This window comes from Diachasmimorpha longicaudata, chromosome 3 (assembly GCF_034640455.1).
Source record: "Diachasmimorpha longicaudata isolate KC_UGA_2023 chromosome 3, iyDiaLong2, whole genome shotgun sequence".
Taxonomy (NCBI): Eukaryota; Metazoa; Arthropoda; class Insecta; order Hymenoptera; family Braconidae; genus Diachasmimorpha; species Diachasmimorpha longicaudata.
In genome coordinates, this window is record NC_087227.1 from 11,426,010 (window position 1) to 11,442,288 (window position 16,279).

The window sequence follows — 16,279 nt, forward strand, 5'->3', positions numbered from 1 at the left end:
GTTACAAGCTAGTGTTGTCTCTGTCTCTCTCTCGGTGAGATGAGATAATCGAGACTGTAAAGGTCGTGACCAGGTGCCATTCGCAGACGAGTAAAACGGTGACAGTGATGAAACCAAGTTGGACAAGACGTCAAACATCGTCACCCTATCATTATTCAATTTTTTTATCAAAAGAGTTGCTTGCAGTTGATGAAAATGTCGATAGTCCATTCGGCAATTTGGTGAATTATGGTAGTGATGACAATTCACCTTCCTTATTGACTCATCGATTAGAAATTATAGTCTGTGGTATTTCGAAATGTGTGGGATAGAAGAAAAAAAAATCATTGCAAAAAAAATTTTGCCTTTCTAGGCAGCATGAGGGACACACGTTCACTTTGATGTTTTAAGTGTAAAAAGCAACTGTTTTTTCCATTTCAAACTTCCAGTTGAATAACCAGACAATTTTCCCTTGAAATACGCAATATGATAATTTCCTTTGCCCTCTTTATTGTCAAAATTTCGCGAGAATTAAATATTTGACGGAAAAATTCCAAACCCCAGAAAAAAAAATGCTGAAGGTCACTGTGATGGTTCAATTCATCTCATTACAAAAGTCCCGTTCAAACTAATGACACAAAATGGCTTCATAAACAATTTTCCAACGGAAATCCCCCCGCCCTTTTCTCGTATGAAAATATATTTGGCAATGAAGATAATGCAATCCGCTAAATTCCCATAAATCGGCAGAACTGTTGGTAGTAAAGTTAATTTGTGATAGCAATTTCCGTAAAATTTCAAATCCAACTGTAAAACAAATCTTCAACGGAAGTAATTTGATACAAAATAAATGGACTTTCAGCAATTCCTGGAATCACTAGTGAATCGTTAATTTCAAATGGCAATGAATTAGTATTACACTCCCTTCCGCTTTCCCACGCATAAACAACCAAAATGGTGCAGTACACAACGATGTAAAGAGTTATGAATGCAAAAGGTAAATGTAAAAGGTCGCATTGAATGTTACTGAGGCATAAAAAAATTATATGTAAAAAAATTTTGATGGTAATCTCAGTGTCCTTATTCGTTGTAGATTGACTCTAATTAAGATCTCCATTGAAATGGCAATAAACACATCATACTGTTGAGAATAATGTAACTTACATTGCCACCATTGTAATTATTTAATTATAACAGGTAGCGTGAGAAAGTCATGGCTTCGATTACTTTATTCTCATTCGTATGATAATTACAGGCGGTAGTCGATCAATTGTCGAGGTGCGTTAGGTGAGGACCGTGTGGACAGGTAAATTTCAAATGACAAGCTGAAATGTGCGACATTTTCCGAAATTTCTCGGAAAATACGGTCGTAACTCTCATGTGAGGGACATTGAATATCATTCGGGGGAAATGGTTATCAAATTGTATGTTTCGTAATTGCTTCGTTGTCAATTGTTTTCACTGGTATTGAATTTATCAACCCACATTTTCATCGCAAAACTAGAATATTTTCACCGTTGAGTGAATTCAGGTAAAACAGTGAGAAATCGATTTTTCAATAAGAAAAATATATTTACACAGTCATTGCGGTGTTCCCGATCCCAATGATGAAATTGCGAATCGAGGTAAGATGATTTTTCTCAAGGCCTGGCATCCCATCGATGGAAAAACGAAAGGCCTGAACTATGAATGTTTACTCTAATGTGTGTGTCACGTAGATCCATCAACACTTTTATCCTCCACTCACGCACGTGTCCAGAATCGTAAGATTTTTTCTCTCTTCACTCAGTTGTCTCTGGCGCTCTTGTATATTCAGAGAAAAACACGGGAGTGCAAAAAAAAAAGGTGCGATACGTTAACACAAACCACGAGGTGGTGCGCGTGGGCTAATCGTCATGGGGACAGGTTCCCCGGTTGTCTTTGTCCTTGTAACGCTAGTTCTCAGTTCATCGCTGGTGTAACCTCGCCTCGTTACGCTTTGTCGTTTTGAAGGACAATTGTACCGAGGTTCCCTTCCAAATGTTCAATTTCGTATCGGTTCGTGAAAATTGACAATCATTTCTACGCCTTTTAAATTTTTTTTATTGAACAATTACAAATTCGTAGGAACATCAAACAAAACCAATAATTTCCATCATTTTCCTGATATTTTCTCGTAACCCCTGAACCACTCGGTCACAAATGAGATGTCATGTTGAGCCTTTAAGTTGAAAGCTCTCTGGTTACAAAGAACTCTTCTCCTACATTATCCCTTGTCCTTCAAAAGTTGAAGATTTTTGTGACAGCCTTGACCTAAGATAAATCCGTTGGAAAGTAACGGAATCCTGCCAGTTCCCTAAATTTCTAGAATAAATTTCCTATTGAAGATCATCAACTTTTTACAAATTGAAGCACAATCGTCAGAGTGTCGATTATACAATGTTAATAACTTTAGAAAAAAATTGTTCAAAAATTTCGAGAGATCAGTTCCCTCTTAAAAAAAAATAAGAAAAGATTCGTTTTACTCCGAGACCCGAATACATTCCACAATATTCCTATAAAGCTTGATTCTCCTTGATAATGATATATCGCGACTCATTCACCAGATAAACACATGTTTGAAAATGTACTTGGGTAAACCAAGAAGTGTCCTCCACTCTGTGGCCCATTAAAATCCATTTGTCTGCGCTCTCGACGCTCAATGACATCGGCGAAGGCCACATACAGGATTGCTAGGTGGTGAGGTCGTTGAACCGTTGAATAAATACACCGTGAAATATCATATGGGTGGAGTTAAAAACACATTCACCTCCCCCCCCCATGCTTACTCAATGAAAGTATCAAATTCGTAATGCACAGTGGGGGGAAAAATTAACAAATTAACGAAAACACCGAAATGAGCGAGAAAATAGTTGTAAACAATAATAAAAAAAAATGACAATAAAGTTTTTTCATCCCAAAGGGGCAGCGGAGTATCTCCAGTCCCAGGACAATGAACAATCGTACATTGTTACGAGTTATAGCATTGTTACTACACCATTGGCCAGGACCGTGTTCACATAATTAGGCTGTAAACGTTTTCGAGACAATCACCATTGTTTTCACTGGTAGACCGCCCTGGTGACTATCGCGCGCCTCGCCTTGGGATTAGCCAGACGTTGAAGTCTCGTTTGTGCACTTCCCTGACTATTCATCCATCCCCGAAGACAGTTTCTCGTCTACAACCCCCAAAATTCCTCGGAACATCACAAGAGCGGATGAAAAAACATCCAAAAAACTCGACGAAAATCTGCCAAATTTTGTTCATCTTTCGGTTAAGATCCTAATCCTCTTTTTCGAGGTACCTCAATTTACATTCTCCGGACACAATGGACCCCCTTCCACCTCCCCCCTCCCCCCGCCCCCGCACTGCCGCCGCTATATTCCCAATGCATGCTGACAACTATTTTGTGATGAGATAACGAAATGAGAAAATGGGGAGAGGGGAATTCCGCTTCTTTTGGGACTTTTCAGTGCTGTACGTATGTTCCTCGTACCCTGAGACGTTTGAAGTTGTTGGGAAAGGTGTTTGAAAAAAAATTTGAAAATTACTGTGTGGGTATTATGACAAAAATAAGTGTATATTTAATTAAAAGTTGAAAAATAGTAGAAGGTAAACCTAGTACATCTTCCATTATTCATAGCTCTTGGAGTGAGAAATTATTATTTCTGTAATTATGCCCGAGGTCGTCCGTGCGGTTCCCGTGCCGTATTTAAATTTCCCGCCTTGAATATCGACATTTGGCGGTTGTATACGCATTCGAAACGGCTTACAGAAGACTATAATTTTCTCCAAGTTTCCCGCCATGCCAATAATTACTGGCCGAAATTTTCTAAAAAGAAAAATACCCCTGGACGAAAATTATGAACATGTATCTGTCATATTCACTCCAACGAGTTATAAATAAACACTTTCACCGGCTATTTTTTTTTCAGGGCCAGTGTCTGGGACGCAGCCAGTCAAAGTATAAATAAACTGCTCGTTATGACAGTAATTCTAGTTTCAACCCTTTTCAACGAAGAATAAAAAAAATAAGATGGGGATTACAACCAATTCTTTAAGGTAATCGACTCCTCCCAACAGCCATCCAAACCCCCCACGTTTTTTTTCTTTCTTTAAAGACTTAGTATACACCTTTCCCTCGTTAGTACACGCGTCCATTGTCATTTTACGCTCGTGGACGAGTTAACGAGCCGGTATTTCCCATCTCCTTCTCTTTTCAAGTTTTTTGTTTTTTTTTTTTCATTAACTCTGGTGACTATTCATTAAATTAAGCAACACTCCCTCATTTGCGTTAGATTTTAATAACTTATGGAATGCTCAATGAGGGGTAGAAGCGGGGAAATGAGTTTCTTGGATATACAATTATACAGCCAAGGAAATTTACATGAATAAAGTCCGTGAGAACCCCTTATTTTTGCACATACTTTATCGGCATTACCGAGAAATGTATTGGGTTACACGAGGAAATGAAAACAGCAAAATATATCTCTAAACTTGCTTTTTAAAATCAAGTCCTCGTCGATTTACATCCCTCCATTTTTTTACTAATATGGAAAAATATGTGAGAAAATCCTCCAGCTGCCTTTTCAGGGTTATCGAATGGGGTCACTAATTACCCCAACCACAATAGCCCAAATTTGACTAAGAAAATTCAAGCTTGCTAGAGGCATCTGGAGAGTCAATGGAACTCCTTATTTCTCTCGCTATCTCATGCAATTATTTTCACCCCCTCTGCCCCTAGTTCTTTTCTATTCTTCTCAGAACTTTCGTCTGGGTAATCTTGAAGTCGATCCCCTTATCCCGGAGAAAGGAAAAGGAAAAAAGACGAATGGTTATAGACAGTGGAGACAAGAGTGAAACAGGACCGGAGAGGGAGGGGGAGGGGGCGAGAGGGAATTTCTCAGTTAAGATAAGAGATAAAAGCAAAACATTTGATAAGGAACAATGAGGAAGGCAATTTCCACTTTTATTTTCATTATGTAAAGAGACACTGCAATGAAACGTTGGGATTAAACAAGAGGGAATTGTACGAACGTGATTTAATTGAACGCCACAGACTGGTACGAGCCACTTCTTACGAAGAAGAAAAACAAAATGACGATGAGGAAGGGAGGGATAAGTGAGAGACTCCGTCAGAGATAATGTATCGCATATTATTTCAACGGATTGACGTTGAGCTCTTGTGGCTTTGCAACACACGCAAAATGGCGGACTTGGGAGTGAACGTTTGTCCGGGAGGTAGCCGTGACCTTGTCTGCTGTCTCGAGACCTCACAACCGCATCCTTTCGTTATTTCTCCCACTCCTCGGCGCACATGTTTAATTTAAGATGGAGATGGAAGATTTCAAGAGAAACCGGAAATTGAGAGAAATGTTTTTGTGTTCGGCTTTCGAGCGATAAACACTTTATTGAAATTTATCCGAAATAATTTAACAGTAATGTCAATTTTGTGTCGTCATCAGCGAACGTCCGGAATAAAAATTGATCATTTTCTATTTCAAATTTTTGGGGGGAAAAAAATGAGAATTCGAATAACCGTCGCAGGACAGCTGAAACCACAACTGGGGATGAGTCAGATGTTTGAAGGAAGCTACGATTGAAACCAAGTGGTTACGTCAGAGCCTCGACAATCGCCGGCAATTCTACAGCATCTCTTCTTGGACCAACGATTCCCTCCCTTCCTCTTTATAAAATTTCTTCTCCCCGTCGCGTCTCTTGTATATGTCCCCTCATCCATAAATGATGAATTATGGGACTGGAAATGTTTCGAGTCGAGTCAGAAACTTTCGCGGCTCGCTTAAAAAATGAGAAAATTATTTTTAATGCCATGATAAAGAGGGACTTAGCCCTTCTACGAGGGGACGAGGAGGAAAAGGAGGGGAGATCGACCTCGCCCTGAAACTCTTATTGCATCACGATGTGGATGTGAACAATACACTCGATCGAGATCCAGCGGAGACAAGGTACCGAAATGGATTAACATTCTTCACTTTATTTTTGTTTTTCTTTGCGGAGCGAAAAAAGCCACACCCACGACGAAATTTCGATACGATTGCGGGAAATTGTTTTTGGACTCATGAGAGATTCTTAGAACGACCCGAAGGCGAGTGATATGATCCCACGACTCTAAAAGTACTTTGTAGGGAGTGGGATTTTGCGCACGCGGAAGGCGATTTATACAATTTTAATCCAAAATCAATTGATTTTTTTCCCTTTCCCATTTTTCACTTTTTATGGTTGAAAAGAAAAAGAAATATGTGCGTGCGGGTCCCGCATAGTATTTCACCGGTGCGGGCCATTGTCATTTTTTATGGTTCACTTCTGGTAACAACAATAACAGAAGAAATTTTTTGGAGTGAGGGAAAAAAAAGTGAAGGGACCGCGAGCCCTGAATTGATCGAAGACCCTAGGAAGTTTGGGGGCTGAAAAAAAATGATGATGGGAAGAACGAGAAGATGACGCGAGTGCATCGGCGGAGAGGATGAGCAAACGAATTACTTTGGGGAGGCCGTCCGACCCAGGCGTCGTCCCTCGTCATCGCCGGGGCGCACCAGCTGAGACGTTCGAGCTTTGCCCAACATCTCCTCCCCCCTATATATTTTTTTTTATCTCTTTAGGGGCTTCATCTCTCCCGGCTGCGTGTCGGAAGCAGATGGGTGAAACCTGCCTCGAAGAATGTTTGTTGTCAAGTGAAATAAAATTTAAAAAGATAATGATAAAAGAGTAATATATTTCATAACGAAGCACGAGGCGAAGACATGTGATATAAACTCACAGATTAAAAATTACGTCTCATCACTATCAACCGTCGAAGGTGCACCTTACATTCAAATTAATTAATTTTAATTTAATTTCTTAATTTTTGGTATCGATAGGGGAAAGGAATTCATCGGTATTTTTTGTTTGTTGAATTTTTCAACTAATTTTCCCTGGCTAATTAACATGGTCTCCTTCGATTCGCAAACATCTGTATGATATTCACACGAAGTTTGATTTTTTTTTTGTTTCACTGAATTGTTTCGTCGAATGAATTGCTCTTTGTCTTTAATATTCCTTCGCAAACTCCCCAACGTTCTCAAGTGTATACTATCCATGTGGTAAGTGGGTAGGACTCGACAATAATGAATATAGTAGGGGGCCTTGTGCATCGTCGTCTTCAAGCGTAGTGCCGGTATCGGTCAGAGCCCCCGTTGGCTGGGTTTATCTACTATCTAACGCTTTTTCTTATCAATAACACTACAAACAATTTTTATTCCAAGATGAAGAAACAAATTCTGAGGGAAATTCCAGTGCAACATCACCCAGAGGAACGACGGATTTTTCTCCCTGTACAATGTCAAGCTCTGCCCTCCCAGAGAAGCATTTGTAATATCTCAAATAAGAATTGGATGGAGAAAGTGAAGTAGCTTTCACGAGCACAACCGTCTTGCGCCAAGCTTGCCCAACAGACAACCGAAAATTGAATAGCATTCTATGAAACATGAAGAAAGATGAACAAACCTAATTCTCCAAATCATTCGGGCCAAAGAAAAACAATAAATTTCTTTCTCTCCACAAATTTTTTCTCTGCATCGAGTTAATTAGAGTTAATACCCACAATTATGACACTATATCTCTCACTTTTGACACTCAGCACAGGAGAATCTAATCTCCAAAAGAATCCGTTACGGCATTCTCAACTTGCCTCGATCCCTTCCACAGCCAATAATCTATTGAATACCAAGCATTGAAAATTCTATTGAAGATTCGCCATCTCTTTACCTCCGAAGATATCGCACTATTCACGCACAGTAGTTGCGAAAGCGTCGAGTGCTCGTGACACAACAGGCAGATGCTCCCAAGGGGACGGGACTCCTCCTTTCATTCAAAGAATAAAAAAAAAGAACTGAAAAAATCCTTTCACATTTTTTTCCCGCCAGTGCTTCATAAATCCCTGACAAAAACCGTCCCGTTGAATACTCGGCCAATTCTCGCTGAATAAAAACGGCATTGCAATCCATTTTTCCCAATTATTCGCAAAGTTCTCGCGAAAAAAATCTCGAAATCTATTCTCAGATGAGCCTTTTCTACTACTGAGGGAAAATGAATCGTCTTACGTACTTCCCCACCCCAAATATCCCGGGCTAGTCATTGGGGTTACTCACACTCTCCCCCCTCCCCTTTCTCCGGGCATTTATAAATCTAAATTAAAAAAAAATAATGAGGTGATGCGAATCTCTGATTTCGACGAAAGAAATCGCTGAATAAAATTAGAAATTAAGTTCTTGAGTATTTGAAATTGATTCACCATGGCCTCGGGTGGAAGAGAGTTTGTCCCAAGGCCAGTGAAAAAAAAAAAAGGGGGCCAACTAAAATTCATTACGAATTTCGTACGTTGCTGGTGGTAGAGTGGCCACAGGAATAAAGAAAACGTTAAAGCACACTCGAAACCTCGGGAGTAATTTCATGAAGTGTTGTAAGCCCAGTATTCTCTTCCCCTCTCGTCTGCCCTACCCCTTACTTTTTCCACCTCACCAGTAGAGTGTTCCGTTGGTTGGTGTGACTCGAAGCGTCGTGTTGAGTCTCGGCAAATTTCACAAATGGGTCAGCGGGCGGGCTAAAGCGGGTACTTCGCTCTGTATACACGTCTTACGTACGTTTGGTAATATATTTGAAGTCTTACGAAAAAGAAAATATGGTCGAGAGTGAGAGAGGGAGAACGAGAGGAAAATAAATACGTGACAATTTTTTCAAACGCAATTTACCAACGAAATTAAACGGCGACTGAAATATATTTTTCAGGTTTAATGATCACAGGTGATTAACAAATTGATTATGGAAGGTAATTATATGTTCGAGTGGTGGAAAGTGTTCTGTTGGTTGAACTGAATAATTTTGAGGGGGCGTGAAAATGAGAGCTTTAATTAATTTAGGGGAAACTACTTTTTTCGCCAAAATTACTCTGATAATAGGACAAAACGAATGGTCGTATTGATTATTTCACCTGACATTTTGCAGACCATCCTCGGGGGTCATTTTCGGGTCTGTCTCTCCCACTTCCATAAACGCCCAATGAGAAATACCGATAAACGCTGCGAATTCAGGCCTGAGCTCATTTCCCTCTGATTTACGTTTCCCCAAGTCATTACCCTAACGCGGAAATTGACTCAGCCCCCTCCCTCTCCATCACTCACTGGTGTTAATGAACTAATGGTCGATTTTTGGGATAAGTTCATTAGGAGAAACAATCTAAACGAGAGGAAGTTGTCAGTGCGATTAAACAGTCGATTTAAGCGCATTGGCACTAGTAGCATGCGTCATCGACTCTTCTGACTGACCAAGGACTTAATTAGGACTCGTTAGGCAAACCGATGTGACACAAAGCATCACTCGTTGTTAGTACTGACGACTTGGACCGAAAATTCTACCCCAGACCCGGTCATTCAATTCTGGCACATGTTCCATTTGAAAAAATTGTGTATTTTTATTTGAATAAAAATTCTGAAATTGAAGCAGTGATTTTTTAAAAAACCAGAGGTTTGTTGTACCTCTCAGCAAAGTTCCGTAAATTTTAGATATACATATAATATCGTACGTGACATTTTCACGTTAACCATGAGACACATTTCAGTGGAAAACGTGACCAGTCGGTATGAGTTAGCATTACGTCGTCGTCGAGCTGTGATTTACATTCAATTTCCTACTTCAGTATCCAACGTGAAAGATATTTCAACAATTTTATGTGATGAATGGATATGAAATCTCCCCCATTCGCGTGAATACTGTGAGTTATTAAAAGTCTTGGCCCCGCAGGAGGAAGTTGCCAAGTGAGAAAGGGCAGCATGAATGAAAACAGCTGTTGACACGATGACATCACAATTTTTAACGGTCGCAATTTTCCGGCAATTGAGCTAGATGAATCACTCGTTCAAAGAGTGAGAGAAATTTAAGCTGAAAAATTCAGCATGATGACCTATTTCGCTATAGTACTGAAGTTCCAGCCAAAACATAATTTCCTTCCCTTTTTCGGAATCATCTTTTCCCTAGAACATACTCTACAGTGGGGTAAAATGGGCCGTCAGATGATTTTCGAGATTATTTTTTCCTGGCACTCCGATGCTAGTTACAATTCAGTTGTCTTTCAGTTCGAATTTTTCTTTTCGGGAAACGGATTAGAAACATGAGGTGTTTTTTAAAGTCTTCTCTGGGGCAACGCTTTAGTGTCGGACTATCTAATAATCTCCATCATCAAAGTCTACAGTGGAGAGGAAGTTATCAACTAAGAAAGGGCGACGTGAATGGGAACATTTATTATTGACAGAATGACATCATAAGTTCTAACGCTTTTAATTTTCCGACAATTGAGGAAAATGTGTATCTTGATTGGATAGTCAGGGAACTTTCAACTGAACTGAAGAACTTAATATGGCAATTTATTGTTCCTCCCTAGTTCAAAAGTTACGACAGAAAAGCGATTTCAATTTTTATTTAGAAATTTCCTCAATGTTAGGGTAAAACGGATTGTCATATGGGCGTTACTCCTACTTATTTCAATGGTTCCGGATACGGATCGACGAGATTTTGAACTATTGGTAATGACGATCATGTAATTTTTTCAACGGAAATTTCCTCGACTATTCAATGGTCCTCATCAAACTCGCCGGCAGAGGAAGTTGCCAACTAAGAAAGGGCGACCGCTGAATGGAAACAGCTGCTAACCGATGACGACACTTGGCTAAGATAGGTTAAACAAAGATTCCACGAACGCATGCGCAGATTATAATTTAACGTATGTGGTACTCTACACATCTGAGAATAACTCTGTACATCACTCGTGAACTCAGTGACTTTTTAATCCATTTCTCAATTTAGAAAAGTTGAAAGGAATGAATCAGAAAAAAAAATTATATTAAATTTTAAAGAGAATGAGAGGATATATAAATTTATATACCTCGTGTCTTCATTTTTGCTCGGTACGAAACGGCCCAGTCTGAAAGAAAAAATAAGACAGGCGTAAGTAGTCGTTTCGTATTTAATAACCGAACAAAACTTCTAATAAGTCTAATTAACATCAAAAACTCAGTCTGCATTACAAAAAAAAATACGTGGGCGGGGATCAAGAGTAAACTCATTGCATAGTCAGGAAAATTCCCATTCTACCCCGCTAATTTCTTAACAACGTGTGTACAACGCGTGTAAATGTATTGTTTCCAACTAACTCGGTTATCTAATTCCAACCTCAATGTTCCGAGAAAAGAGAACATTTTAATTAATAAGCTTTGTATTTCCAATATTTTCTCAAGCAGTGGGACTGATCAATACAGACCTGGATCGAAATTCCCCTTCCCCTCTCCCTCCTGTACATGAAAAACTGACCTCGCTTGTCCTGAGAATTCCACAATCGTTTAAACTAACCTCAAAAACCTCAGCAAAAAAAAAATCGCCGTTAGCCCCAATATTTCTTCTCACTCTCTGACCTCAAAAAATCCCATAGAATCCCGGCCCCCAAAATTCTTTCCCACACACGTTCTTCTATGTCATGATCATTATTAGAAAGTATTTGGCGAGTCAAACGTACGAAACGAAATAAAAAATAAGGTCAAGTCTTTTTTCGCACATTTCGGCCACACAAAATGAAATTTCAACAAAGAATAGTGTGGCAGGAGGTGGCTAATGGTTTTACCCGTCTCTCTCGTCCCCTCGCACCCATTAGAAACCATTTTGGGGTTAGTGCCTTGAGTAAAAGGCGCAAGAACCGTTTTACGATGAAATAAAAAAAAAATCAACACGAAATCGGTATACGACTGAGCTCGAAGTGAAGGTCAACATCCCGGGCTAATTTCCCTGTATCTTGTCATTTCGCCTTTCCAAATGATCGATCGGTTACCAATGATTAACGATGGATAAACATTGAACTCAACCGTCACATTAGGCTTTCGAGAGTTTGCAATGATAATAGCACTCGTTAGATCCTGAAATGAACTGGCCAGTTGATCGATGTTTAACGTCTGTCATTACCTAAATGCACCTCTGGGTAATTTTCACACTGAAATTATAATTTTTTTCAAGTAAACAGAAATTACTGGACGATTTGAAATTGTGAAATGTTGACTCATGACCTGTTCCACTATTTTTCGGATTTTATAGATGAATCTGCAAAGGCCATGCGGTCAAAAATGAGTCGATCAAATAGCCAGGAAAATTCGGATTCATTTAACCCCATTATTCATCTCGCCACAACATCCCAATAATTTCAAGTAGAAATAAAAGCTTAATCAGTATGGGAGGAAGTAGTGCAACGAAATGGATCTTTGACAAGGAACAAGTGACTCACTAATTTTGTGGTTGCATCACTGTCGACTTCCCAGATCCTCCTGATTGTTCATCACAATAATTGTTTAATTGCAAGATAATTATTTTTATTGGATTTTTTTTTTATTCGTTTCCTGTTTTCGAATAGATTGGAAATTCGGGGAATGAGTGGATGATACACGTGTGAGACAGACCGAGGGGCAATGCCACCTACGTGAGAGGGCCCCGACGGCGCGGTTGGTGGGTATTTCGAGGCAGACTGAGAATGCCTTCACGGTCTTCGGTGAAGCGCAGTGCGTGCAGTTGAGGCAGACACGTGCGTGCAAGAGGAAAAGACGCAAAATTCAGAGGGGATGAGGATAGATGAGCGAGAGAGAAAGAGATTGGAGGGAGAGTGACACGGCAACAGGCTGCCAAGCAACACAACACATCCTGCCCCGCGGAGAGACTACTTTGTCTGGAATTTTGAGGCAAACGGCCCTTCAAGACCACTCCGAGGTATACGGGTAGAAAATCAACGTCCAGGGATTCTTCGGAGAACGCATTCCAGAGGAATATTAAATTTATTTCTACGAATTTTTATTTTTTAAATTGAATAAAAAAATTAAAAGTCCTATCATTCTATTTTGATTAGTTTCAATATTTTTATCATCATTTTTTTATTAATATTTTCATAAAATAAATAGAACATTCCAAATATTAAATCAATTATTTCTTTAGAAATTTTTTTTATTCGTCACTACCACCAGTGAATGTTAGAATTAATTGGTGGAGATGAAAAAATGAGAGAAAAACAAATTAATGTCATTTTTTTTCAAGGGAATTACACTGTTAACGATTAAGAAAGAATTGCATTGATAATAAACACAGCGTTCGCTTTCACTTGACATCATTTATCCATTGGAATAGTGGATCAAGTCCACGGGAGGCCTTTCCCCCCCTCTTTCCCGTCTCTGCCAGCGATAACCCTCCCGACGTCCGATTGTGCAACATCGCATATAATTATGGACATTATAAAACATGCCGAGGTAGACCGTAGGTGTCTCACATTCACCTGAAACCTTCACACTGTATTTTTTTTCATATCCATTAGTAGTTTTTTTTTACGCTGTCTACGACTCGCGAGTCGTCAATTGTGTTATGGAATGACGAGTTGCAAAATTTTATTCATAAAATTTTCCCATTTTTCGAGAGTCCATCAAAACGCATTCAATTCGAACGCCAACTGATAACTGACAATCAACATGAAGTTATAAACATTTTTCCTTTCAATATTTCCCAATTATCGCGAGCACGAACGGCTCTAGTGGGAAATGTCAGAGAATTTTTCGTGGTGAATTAAATTTTTCCGAAAAAATCCTCTGACGCTGTTCACTCCTTCGAGATATTCATAAAACAACTCTGCCAACTCGGTACGCGAAGCACTCAACGACAACCAACTTTCTGTCGAATCGATGGAATTGCGATCAACCCCAGGGTATTGATTACGTACAGGAGACGTGTGAAACCGGAGTAACACGATATCCAATTGTACTCTTTTCCTCCTTCATCACCAACCAACAAACAGGATAACTGAAATGGTTATCGTCATGGGAGGGTTTTGAGTTTCCCGCCACCAGTATTTCCCGTATCCTTCATTCACTTCCGGTTAATTCATACTCTTTCGTTACAGCTTCAAAAATCCCCAAAAATCGTTACTAGCAAATAAACGAGAAAGACAATTTAAATTTGGAAAAGAATACTGACAATAACACCCCCATCGTCGCACTAATTCAAAAGTTCCCCCAAAACAAATTTTTTCTTCGTAATCATATTTTTTCTCGTTGAAATTGTTAATAATGGGACAGAATGGGCCGCAAGAGTGTTTTTCCAGCAGAAATTGCACACTCCTTGAGCAGACCAAGAATAATTGTAAAATTTCACAAATAATACGGCCTGATTATCCCCTTTTCATATCCCACAGCTGTTGGAAAATCCAGTTGGTCTCTGAATTCTATTACTATTGCAACTTGTTTCGTTATGCCACTAAGCAACAACAAAACGTACTTTCTATCTTGGCAACACGCTTGACGAATAAAAAATACAATGGCCAAGAGAACAAAAATACCAGACGAAAATTAAAGAAAGGTCAGGCCGAAAATTTCGCATGTATACTCCAAGGTAATACCACCCAAGTCACTTAATACGAATTTCCGGGAAAAAAAATAACTTATTTGAAACATCACTTTAAAGGGGATCGCTAAGAGAAACATTGAAATTCTTGGAACTGTCCCGGCGTCCGGAGACAGTATTGTGTCCTATTATGATGACATTGAGACAGTTCTTTTTCGTTAGCCTGTGTTTTCTTATGACTTTATAGGTCAGGTCTCTAATTCAATTAAAAAAACATAACAAACTGTTGTTTCCTTTATTTTCCTGGAATTTGAATGCTCCCAACTACGTCTATTAGTCAAAAATCGTTTTCTTTTCTCTGCAAGTTCGAAAATTATCATTTTGTCACGTGCATTGTCATCACGATGGGAGGTGAATGTGCAAACCCCTCCCTGGCCGCAATGACTAATGCGATGAGTAAAGAAATAAGTAAGTGGAAGTCCTGTGTAAATTCGATTGATAGTGTTCGTCAACCGGACGTCTTTGAGATATGACCCCTGCCGGAAAATCCTATTCCTCTTGAGATCTTTGAACAGTAATTTTCAAGTGACGTGTCTGTACAGCACAATGAGTCACGTGTTTTCCTCGACAAATCGATATTTTTGGGCGTATCGCCACATGACTCCAAAGGTATTTTGAAAGTGAGTGGAGAAATGTTGTGATTTTTGCTGAGGAATTCAATTTTGGAGAAGAAATTGATGTACCGTACCGAAAATGTTAATTGCTTTGTAAATAATTTTTGACTAAATGCATTCCGAGGACACGATAGGATTTTATTTTTTGGAATTTTAATTGTTTGTAAACATTGTCTTGAAGAAGTATTTCCCCATTAACATTGTCAACATTTCGAGTGAGTGATGTTTTAGATAAGGAAAAAATTATGTCACGTAAATATCTGAACAATGTATAGCCTGATAAACAATGTGACAGTCGTTGTGGAAAATGGAATTTTTCACTAAAATATTATAAAATTTTTCTGTTTACTTTTCGTTATAGCTATCTATGTTCGTCGGTTAATTATCTGTAACTACAATATCGTCACTGCTATCAAATAACTCCGAAATAATTGACGAGATTTTGAGAAAGCTCCGATAATCATTTTGTTTGTCACAGAAACGTGCATTGGATTTCAAAATAATTTCGCAATCAGTTAATCGACGTTGTCATTAACAAAAATTTATCTTTATCGGAATGCCTAAAGCACGAATAGATTTGTAGATAATAAAAAAAATATTTACAAAGAATTAGATTTCAGAAAATGTCAATGGTCGATAATTTAAAAAGCTATTAAATCAGAATTTGCAACTTTGAAATTATTGTAAAAACTTGACCAAACTTGTTTTACTGAGTGGATATTTTCAGTTAACACTCGAGAGGAATTTGTGCCCACGTGGTGGAGGTATGGGTCTACGAAATGTTTCCACTGTCCACTTGAGAACGTAAAGGCAACGCCACTTGAATATCCAGTAGATCAATGAAAAAAAATATAAAACATTAAACATTCATATCTGATCAATCAATTTAAAAAAATTAATCCACTCAGTGACCAAATACCAATGTAGTCATGATTGTCGCCCGACTGATCAATAATGGAAAAAAGGAATTTCCAGTTTTTTCTTTCATTGATTATTTTTCCTTTCTAATTATAAATTTTCCCATTAACGTCACGCGAACGAAGTAAACGTGTGCGCCTATCAATTCCCGCAACCTTGGTCTCAAGTTCACAGGAAACCCCACATTCATCTCTCTCTTTCTCTTTCTCTGGAAACTCGATAAACCAAATGAAAGGGAATTATTTAATGAATAAATTGAAAATTTATCGCATTTCATTGTTGG

At 38.9% G+C, this 16,279-nt stretch overlaps 1 protein-coding gene across 4 annotated transcripts in view; it reads right to left on the reverse strand.

The window, feature by feature from the left end:
- Window positions 1-16,279, reverse strand: part of LOC135160444 (protein gustavus) — an 87,474-nt gene that overhangs the window by 14,101 nt on the left and 57,094 nt on the right. For 2 of the 4 annotated variants that reach the window (XM_064116977.1, XM_064116979.1), the window contains exon 2: window positions 10,932-10,970. The exons of the other annotated variants lie outside the window; for them this stretch is intronic. In XM_064116977.1, coding sequence (XP_063973047.1) covers window positions 10,932-10,970 — 39 coding nt within the window. The remainder of the gene's footprint in view (window positions 1-10,931; window positions 10,971-16,279) is intronic. 4 annotated transcript variants of the gene reach the window in all.